Here is a 10,157-nt window from a genome sequence, read left to right as displayed (position 1 = left end):
CCTCGGCGGCGGTAATAACCAGAAGTGATGGAGAGGGGGGGCCGTTGAGTATGCAGCGATGTGTCGGGCCAGAACAATTCCCATACCAGACAGTGACACGGCTAGTCGGTGCTCTCAGCACAGCTCGCCCACGTTCACCAAATGTGGGCGACGGTGGCACAGGTGTTTGAGTGGGTCGATAGGTTGGCGGTTCAATTCCCGGCTCCGGCACATTTGTCGTTGGGCAAGACACTTCACTTCAGACAATTCACTCCCATGAATCTAATATTCTGCACTTTGTCTTCATAAATTCTTGACGCCTGACTCAACGCTGCATGTTTTGCCGACCTCGTCTCCATCGAGGCCCAGCCTGGAACGTGCCACGTTGGGCTGCAGCATTACTGTGAACAAACCAGAAGAGGATCATTTGTTAATCCTTTTGGACACATACTGAAATGCAAAAAGACAATATATGTAATGTTTACCTCGTCAAAGCCAAATTGTTCGGTGGCGAAATGTATGTCATTGAGACAGAAGCAACGACGATAGGATATGCGTTTCTGACCCTGCAGCATGCGATGGTTAAATATTGAAAGTTTACTCTATTGTGGTTTATTTGGTTCAACTGTCCAGTTGTTGGATTAATTCTCTTTTTTGTTTTTTGTTCAGTTTTAAGTTTGGTTAGAGTTAAACTGCAGTCAGTTCAATTTGTACACACAGGCTTAACGCAACACACGCACACACGCACACGCTGGCAAAATAACTTGGACATAATATGTTTCCTGTGTGAGGAGAATGCATGTGTGTGTGTTCCTGTAGAATGTGTGTGGATGTGTATCTGTTTTAGCGTGTATGTGTGTAAGGAAGGGATCAGCAGAAACAGAGAGACTCAGAGAGGAAGCAGAAAACTCCCTTAGATGAGGGAAGGCGTCCATTTGAAGCCCGCCGGGTCTCTGTTCCACACTTCTGACATTTTACACCATGGACCATTAGCATCAACGGCGTTAGCCTCCACAGTCAGCCGGATCAGGGAGAGCCCTGCTGTTCAGGGCGTCGACAGGAGGCTCAAGAGGAGGTCGGCAGGTCATACTGGCTGAGGAGCAAAGGACACTACGGGTTCTTCAGAGCGGTTCATGGCACCAGCTTTAAGATTCACCTGTCTGTTAATAATAATAATACATTTCAGCACCTTCTGTCAAAGAACAGCCAGAACTGTCATTAGACTTCACCTAAGTGTTCATCCGAGTAATAGGGCGACTCCAGCAACCGCCGAGCCAGAATGAATTCTGGCAGCTAGCCGTTAGCTGTTAGCTGTTAGTTGTTGTATCTGGTCCTCACAAGGCTAGGTTTGTTTTTTTTATCATACTTTCTTTTTTTAAGAGAGTGAGAGCCTTTATTGTGACAGATAAATATCAAAATGTACGTATGCTAATAAATCAGTCTAGTTTAGGAAACTATTAAAACCGAATGAAGATGCAAGGTAGATCTGTCACATCGATGATGTAATAGCCTCCTCTCCTCTCTCTCCTCTCTCTCCTCTCCTGGTAGGACCATGTCGTCTCCACAGGTGTGCTGGCCGGCGCCAATGCGAGCCATTGGAGCTCAGAACCTCCTCACCATGCCAGGAGGAGTTTCTATTGCAGGATACCTCCATAAGAAGGGAGGCAGCCAGTTCAGCCTCAGGAGATGTGAGTTCGTAGAGTTTGCACTCAGTTGTGTTTGTTACGCTCACCGAAGGGCAGGCGATTGCAATTGGGTCTGTTTGTCTGTTTGTCTGTTTGTCTGTTTGTCTGTTTGTCTATTTGTCTGTTTGTCTGTTTGTCTGTTTGTCTATTTGTCTGTTTGTCTGTTTGTCTGTTTGTCTGTTTGTCTATTTGTCTGTTTGTCTGTCCGCGCGCATAACTCAAAAACTAGTAACCCAATTGACTTGAAATATATACACAAGCAAGGTTCTGTCCGTGGCTCGGTCCTCCCCGAGAATGGCGTTGATCCTGATCTGGATCCAGATTCTAGAAATGTTTAAAGGATTCTTTAACATTGCGAGATAGGGCACTTTCTGTCATTTTTCTTAATTTCTGCAAAACGTATGGTGGTATGCATCTGAAAAAAATCACACATAAGTGAAATGAAATGCTTTTCAAGTACTTAAGTACTCCTTAAAGGTCTGTGACCATGACTAATTTCGGCCGGATCCGGATCACAATCCGGATCTGAGAGCTCATTTTCGTTCTAAAATTTGCATTTTTCAGGATTCCATCCTGACCTAAATTCTGGAGCTAGAGACTTCAGATTTGGTGTGAACACTCATAGTTCATTCTAGTTTCATATATGTTACAGTTGTAGTTGTATCTTTTCCCGTTCCGAAGCAGCTAGCTAGCGCAGGTTTGGCCCCTCTGATCCGGAAGCCCTGTTTACTCTCTCACAAGATTGAATGGTCTATTGGAGGCGGGGTCTGCAGTCTCTGATTGTCTCTTGTTAAGGCTGTGAAAGTGACAATATTATAGCTTATTGAAATCCGCTCTGATCCAAGAAAAGTATTGATCATGTCCTGCCGAGTCTGTCTGCCTATGCTCAGGTGGGTGATGACATCTGTTGCCTCTTTCAGGGCCCCTGAGGTACACCATCATCCATAAGGGCTGCGTGTACTATTTTAAGAGCAGTACCTCTCCTGCACCACAGGGGGCGTTTTCGCTCAATGGCTACAACAGGTCAGTAAAAATGACTCAATGCAGTGCTAACTAATGTGTAATGTGTACATAAGTATATGTAAAAAAAATATTTTCCCCTGTTGTTCAGAGTTATGAGAGCAGCAGAGGAAACTACATCCAGTAACGTGTTTCCTTTTAAGATCGTCCACTTCAGTAAAAAACACAGGACGTGGTTCTTCTCTGCCGCCAGCGAGGATGAGAGGAGGGTGCGAGCAAATGTTTCTATCTCTACAGATTAGACTGAACTTCTCTGGCATTTACTGTGATTTTAACTACATTTTTAATATTTTGAACATACCTTTAATCTCCTTTTATCATCAATGGTACGTTTTAGGATGACTGTCTCCCGAATGATTACATTTTTTTTATGCAATAAATATAAATAAATATTTAGTTTTGCATTTTTACCGCAGAAATGGATGCGATACCTGCGCCGGGAGATTGACCACTACAACGACCGGAAAGACGCCCATATTCCAAGGTTGGTGAAAATAAATAGTCGTATAAAAACTCACACACTTTTTATTTATTTAACATTTATTCGATAGGGACAGTGCACATTAATGAACATCTATACAGATGTTACATCTAATAGATGTAAATATGCCGGATTATAGCAAAAATGCTAATTTACATCCGCAGTCCGTAGGCAGGTAATAGAAACACAAACTAGAGGTTACAATAAAAACCGCAACCAAGTTCAACGCTGAAGAGGGCTGAAAAATGGAATCTCTTCTCGTTAATGTACTCAAAAGTGTCATCCAAGTGTGACCTTTCCCTCAGAATGGAAGTGGAAGATGTCCTCCTTCGGAAGCTCGTTTCCCAGCTTCCTTTATAATTCATTAAGCTGGTTAAGTGGCCTCTTGTCTTGTTTCTGATCAGACCGCAGAATCTTATTGAGGCCATTAACAGGCTTTTATTATAACGTGTCTCTGCGGGTTCCATTACTGTCAAGACAAAGCTGGTGTCTTCAACAGGCCTGATCATGAATGTCCCTTTAGAGTTTCAGAGTACTAGTTTGTTTCAGTTTTTTTGTTGTGTTTTGTTTTTTAGATTTACCTAAATGGAACGCCTGTGAATATAACCAGCCTCAATAGGTGTGAAGTATCTGGAGGTAGAGATGGACTGATTTATGAGTTTCACCAAAAGGAAATGAAGGATAAAGAAATACAGGCTGTAATGTTAGCTTCGAGCTGGATGGGGTTTTTTATGACATGGTGAATACGACTGATCAGAAATGAGAGTTTCTGAATTCATGACGGCAACATGATTTTAAGTTCAGCAAACTAAACACTAAAGTGTGATGAGCTTGACGATTGAAAGGACAGTCGTCGCTTCCTGTCTCTAAGTGGACACACATTACTGAGCGTTAGCGATAGCAGGACATTGGAGACAGACGGGAGGAGGAGACAAACAGATTACTGTTGTGCTCATTTACATTCTGCATTTAAAGCGAGGGGATTTTCGGTTTGGCCGACAGCGTGATATTCAGCAATTATTTCCTGGCGACTACAGGGAGAAAGCCTCGTCCCTTATCTGTGTCCATCGCTCTCATTGGTACCGACATAAAGCGGGGACGGCTGGTAGAGACCATGGGACACCTTCAGGAAATGCCTCTTCAGTTCGGCATCTCCTCTCCCAATCATCTCGAACCATAGCGGTGACTGTTGACAGTAATTACACTCGTAATTAAAGGTTTTCAGGTGACGTCGTAGGCGTTTAAGTTCATTCTAACGCAAACGGCTGACGTACTAACACAAATGAAAACGTCTCCTCCGATATTTGTCTTTCAGTGATTCTGAATCGGATGCAGACAGTTTCTACGGCGCGATAGAGAGGCCCCTGGATATCACGCTTCCTGTTGATCACGCCGAAGATGGTGAGGCTGCCGAGCGATTCGTCTTCATCTATAAGACGCGTGCGTATCGCTAAAGCCTGCCCTCGCTGCGTGTAGATTACGGTGAAGAAGACGACGATGATGAGGAGGAGGATGATGAGGACTACCTGAAGCCAGACAGTGACAGCTCGCCAACATCGACAGGTCCCGCCCACACAGAACAAACGATTGTGTGGGGAACGTCAGATCAGGGTGGCAAATCAATAAATCCATGCTCTCGCAGAAGAATCAAAAGGGTGTCTCGTTCAGTTATGTGTGAAGCACGCAATGAGTTAAAGCTAATCAAGCAACTGTCCTGATGACCTTCTTTTTAATTGACCAGGTCGACCCACAGGACCGCCCCCATCCTACCCTCCTCCCCCGGTACCAGCACACCGTCACCCTTTCCAGAAAGGTCCACCTCCTCTCCCTCCTCCCATCTCACTGCAACACAGAGTCAGTGCAATGCCCCCCAAAAACCCACCTCGCCCCACCCTGAGGGACCCTAGCAAGGGCCCGCCTCTTCCTCGTCCCTTCACTGCCTACCTGCACGGGTCCTCGTCTTCCTCTCCTCTTCCTCCTCCTCCTCCCAATGTAAAGAGAACTCCTCATAATAGGGCAGCAGTCATCGGGGCACCCAGGGATGACAAGGTAGACTGGAGGAACCTGCCCCCCGTGCCAATGCAACCCCCTATCTCTGACCAATTAAAGACCAGAATGGTGCTAAATGGTCCCCCCCACTGTCCCCTGAATGCTGGAGGGGGCCAGTCTCTGGGAAACACCCGCCGTGGGATGATGAGTGACCACAGCAGTAAGCCCAGCCTCAGGACTGCTGGGAACTCAGAAGGGTCCTCCGTCAGTCCTGTGACGTCCAACCAGACGGCCCCCAGCCCCCCCCCCTCTCCTTTACATAAAAGAGCCGTACACAATAAACCCGGGATCCAGAAACCTCACCTGCCTGCAGCACACGCCCGGCTGCCGGGGCCCCCCCTCCAGTAAGTCGGACCCAAACACACGCTGAACGAAGGCTCGGGATTTAAACGTGTGTGTTTAGCGACGAGCGGAGTCCTGAGTGAGTACGTAACCGTGTACAGTGGAAATGGAATATACGTACGCAATGCATGTCCGCTTTATCTGGATGTGGCTGCAGCTTTTCTATGGGCGGGAAACAGGGTACACCCCGGAAACGTCGCCAGCGCGCCGCGGGGTGCTGATGATGATTATATTTATTACAGTACAAGTACAGTCACACAGTAGCATGTATTACAGTACAAGTACAGTCACACGGTAGCATGTATTACAGTACAAGTACAGTCAAACAGTAGCATGTATTACAGTACAAGTACAGTCACACAGTATCATGTATTACAGTACAAGTACAGTCACACAGTAGCATGTATTACAGTACAAGTACAGTCATACAGTAGCATGTATTACAGTACAAGTACAGTCACACAGTAGCATGTATTACAGTACAAGTACAGTCAAACGGTAGCATGTATTAGAGTACAAGTACAGTCACACAGGAGCATGTATTACAGTACAAATACAGTCACACAGGAGCATGTATTACAGTACAAGTACAGTCAAACGGTAGCATGTATTAGAGTACAAGTACAGTCACACAGTAGCATGTATTACAGTACAAGTACAGTCAAACGGTAGCATGTATTAGAGTACAAGTACAGTCACACAGTAGCATGTATTACAGTACAAATACAGTCAAACAATAGCATGTATTACAGTACAAATACAGTCACACAGTAGCATGTATTACAGTACAAATACAGTCACACAGTAGCATGTATTACAGTACAAGTACAGTCACACAGGAGCATGTATTACAGTACAAGTACAGTCAAACAGTAGCATGTATTACAGTACAAATACAGTCACACAGGAGCATGTATTACAGTACAAATACAGTCACACAGTAGCATGTATTACAGTACAAGTACAGTCACACAGTAGCATGTATTACAGTACAAATACAGTCACACAGTAGCATGTATTACAGTACAAGTACAGTCACACAGGAGCATGTATTACGGTACAAGTACAGTCACACAGGAGCATGTATTACGGTACAAGTACAGTCAAACAGTAGCATGTATTACAGTACAAATACAGTCACACAGGAGCATGTATTACAGTACAAATACAGTCACACAGGAGCATGTATTACAGTACAAATACAGTCACACAGTAGCATGAATTACAGTACAAGTACAGTAAACAGTAGCATGTATTACGGGTGAAAGGTGTATTTTTAGGGCCGTTTTGAAGGAGGCCAAAGAGGTGCATGTTTTGAGGGCGGGAGTCAAACAGTTCCACCCTTAGGGGGCAGTATTATAAAAAGATGATTTACCCATGTTAGTCCTATAGGAGGGGGTAATCAGGTTGTTGTTTGAGCTCCCTCTAGTGTTGTGGCTGTGGAGGTGTTTATTCAGGTATGCAGGGATTGAGGGGACTGAGGGCAGAGCTGCATTGACTATTTAACAATTCTTTACACATACTGTGTAAAGAATTTTGACCACACAAAATGTTGAACGAGTTGTCAGTCAAACTGTTTAGGTCTTCTGAATGTAACTCTGCAGTTGAGTGAGGCCCACCTGGACAGTAAATATCAACAGTGAGGCAGGTTTGAAGAAAGACACCTGAGACATGGTTGAAGTTGCCTCAGTAAGGCTTGTTTCCCCCCCAGAAGAGCGTCTCCAGAAGGCCAAAGCTTTCGTTCATTGGGAGCGGAGACACCTGCAGAGTTAAGGAGGAAACGAGACTCGGCGAGATCAGGAGGAGGGGACTCAGATGACGACTATGAGAATGTAAGAGAGATGTAGAAAGCTTTGTCTCTGCATGCAAACACACGCAACCAAACTGCATTTACACCCTGTAGTGGGCCCCTGTAAGCAACCACACACACGCATATGGGCCCCGGAACATGGTGAGGGCGCAGGGCGTGGCCACCGCCATAGTTGGAGGGGGTCGGTACCTGGCTCAAGGGCACCTTGGCAGTGCCCTGGAGGTAGACCGGCCCCTCTCCATCCAAAATCCCATATTTTTGTATGGGCTGGACTTGAGCCGGTGACCTGCAGGGTCCCGAACCAAGTCCCAACCGACTGAGCCACTGTCATGTGTCCTGGCTGTGCGTCGACTAATTTTAAATACTTCTGAGGAAGAAATGTGTTGCTTTTTCCCCTCATAGATACTGTCTGTATATGGAGGGTTGTCATATGGCCAACAGTAAAGAATAGGCAGGGTAGCCAATCAGAGTGGCCGGAGAAGACATACGGTAACATAAGCAGATACATTTTAAAGATTGAAATACCTCAAACGATGTAAAGAAAGAAAATGCAGAAAATAAAACCAGAAAACATGAAAAATGTACCAGAACACACACAAATAAACATAAAATAGTAGTCTGTCTCTAATAACCCAAAGCTAAGAGCTAACATTAGAATTGAACCACGTCCTCGCCTCAGTCTGATGCTGTAATTATATGACGTGATATTTGAATGTGTCACAGAGATGCACGTCGATCTACGCCAGACATTGGATCCCGCTGGCGGCATTCACAACATAGGAAATCTTCTGTTACCAAACAGCTCAGATCCTAGTCATACTGGAATGTGTGTTTTCATGAGAAAACCTTTTATCAGCACAAGACTTTCTCCGATATCATTTATCATATTAGAGCATATTAATTACAAATGTAACGTATACACGATCTCTCTCTCTGCAGGTGCAGCTGCCCGACTCTGTTTTCATTGACTCGACTGAAACCAGCGTTGTGGAAAAGTATGGCACACACTTTGAAATACTGCACTCTGCTTTGCCCAGCATTTCTTCCCTCTAGTGGCAAACAAGAGCATTGCAATACATCTGCTATATATATTCTGGTTGACTCGTTCTGGCAGTAGTACTATTGATCCTACCGATAATAGTTTGTGTCTGTTGATGACCACCTGTGGGTGTCTGTCCCTGCAGGCTGTTCAGAGAGAACCCTGTCGCCCCTCAGGATGGACTATACGCCATCAGAAAGTCAGGAACCAGAACTGCAAAGGTCAAATCTAACAACCTGCTCTCAGATTATGTTGCATCGTTAAATCTGACCTCTGATCTGTCACAATCCTTTGTTCTGATATGTGCTCTGAGTTGTGTGACTCTTGTGTGACGCTTAAACATCACCTGACCTTGATGACTAAGCCCTAATGCAGTCGTTGCCGTGTTGACCAGGTGCTGGTGGTGTGGGATGTCAGGATAGGCAAAGCTAGAAACTATCGGCTTTTTGAGGAGGTAAGAAACAGTAAATTTGTTTGTGTGGTTTGTGTTGCCTGAATGTTTCCAGTCTCTGGACGCCGTCCTGTTGGGTGACACTGGAGCAACCCCACAGTTGGTTCAGTTACACTTCCTGCTGGAGCAGAAGACAAGCAAAGGAGCAACGCACTAGCATTGTGTCACTGGTCATTAGCATTAGCATTAGCACCTTATGAATGTTAATGACTGCTCAGGAATCATTAAAACCTGACTAATGAGTCCTTCATGTGAAGGACCGTTACCTCCTCCCCTCAGGTGAGCTGTTTTGTTGAGCTGCACCCAGGTGTGGTTAGGGGTCATGAAGTTTGGGGACAGAGGTTTGTGTTGCTGAGCAGCCTACACGTTGAAACATGACGCTGTCTGCTCCTTCTCTCTCCTTCTCTCTCTCTTTCTCTCCCTCCTTCTCAACCCAGACAGATGGCCGTCCACCATGAGCCTAGGTTCTGTCCAAGGTTTCTGCCGGTTAAAGGGAAGGTTTTTCTTGCCTCTGTCTCCAGAGTTCTTGCTCTTGTGGGTCAAGTTGGGTTCTGTCTTTCCCTGCTCCGCCTGTAAAGTGCCTTGAGATGACTTCCTGTTCTGATCTGGTGCTACAGAAATAAACCTGAATTGAATTGAATTGATTTGTTTCTCCAGGTCAGTTTAGTTGTTCCGTTCGGATGGTTCACTTTTGATCACAGCAATTCAAATGTGTGTGTGTGTGTGTGGCGTTCCTTACTCTTGGTCTGCTGTGCCGTCTCCACAAATCTGGTGATTCAGAAATGGTTTTATAAATGTGTTTTCTATAGTGGTGATTCATCAGTGATACGTCATCAATCAGATGTACAACCACGATTAAAAACAAAGAAGAAATGACACAACTATCAAATAAATTCATTCTCCTGTTCACTGTGGCTTTTTCGTCAGGACGACCACATTTTTGTGGACAGTGACGTGACCTTCCCCACTCTGCCATCTCTGGTCGAACACTACTTCAGCCATCCTCTTCCTCACCATGGCTCCCTGTGCCTGCAGAGGCCCTACACGAGGAGAGGGAGCACCTGAACACAACAGCTTGAAACGGACTATTTCCCTCAACGTGGAAAAGGGAATCCTTTTAAAACCCATGAACAAACAAACACAGCAAACCATCATAATCCCCCGTCGGGCACGGCGAGCATCGTTACCGTCAACAGAGGCTTTTTATTGTGAAATAAAATGTGCTGCATTTTTACCACCAATAGGAACACTGTACTAAGCTGGTTAATGGTTGATGGCGCTTCTGCAATATTCAGCAGCCA

The 10,157-nt window shown here is 45.3% G+C and overlaps 1 protein-coding gene across 1 annotated transcript; it reads left to right on the top strand.

The window, feature by feature from the left end:
• Positions 1-896: 896 nt before the first annotated feature.
• Positions 897-9,921, top strand: sh3bp2 (SH3-domain binding protein 2). The gene is made up of 13 exons (XM_068745203.1): positions 897-1,054; positions 1,528-1,667; positions 2,585-2,687; positions 2,776-2,893; positions 3,101-3,168; positions 4,481-4,566; positions 4,642-4,728; positions 4,907-5,558; positions 7,268-7,388; positions 8,306-8,361; positions 8,551-8,626; positions 8,800-8,859; positions 9,784-9,921. The coding sequence occupies exons 1-13, from the start codon at positions 897-899 to the stop codon at positions 9,919-9,921; spliced, it is 1,863 nt and encodes a 620-aa protein (XP_068601304.1).
• Positions 9,922-10,157: the final 236 nt, after the last annotated feature.

This window comes from Brachionichthys hirsutus, chromosome 11 (assembly GCF_040956055.1).
Source record: "Brachionichthys hirsutus isolate HB-005 chromosome 11, CSIRO-AGI_Bhir_v1, whole genome shotgun sequence".
Classification (NCBI taxonomy): domain Eukaryota; kingdom Metazoa; phylum Chordata; class Actinopteri; order Lophiiformes; family Brachionichthyidae; genus Brachionichthys; species Brachionichthys hirsutus.
This window is presented reverse-complemented; position numbering and strand designations above follow the sequence as displayed.

What these genes read in the sequence shown, in the direction of transcription:
- sh3bp2 (XM_068745203.1), top strand. Translation starts at nt 897, where the DNA reads ATGAGGGAAGGCGTCCATTTGAAGCCCGCCGGGTCTCTGTTCCACACT. An exon ending in CAGATGACGACTATGAGAAT is followed by an intron (nt 7,389 to 8,305) that starts GTAAGAGAGATG and finishes CTCTCTCTGCAG; the next exon opens with GTGCAGCTGCCCGACTCTGT. An exon ending in ACTATCGGCTTTTTGAGGAG is followed by an intron (nt 8,860 to 9,783) that starts GTAAGAAACAGT and finishes CTTTTTCGTCAG; the next exon opens with GACGACCACATTTTTGTGGA.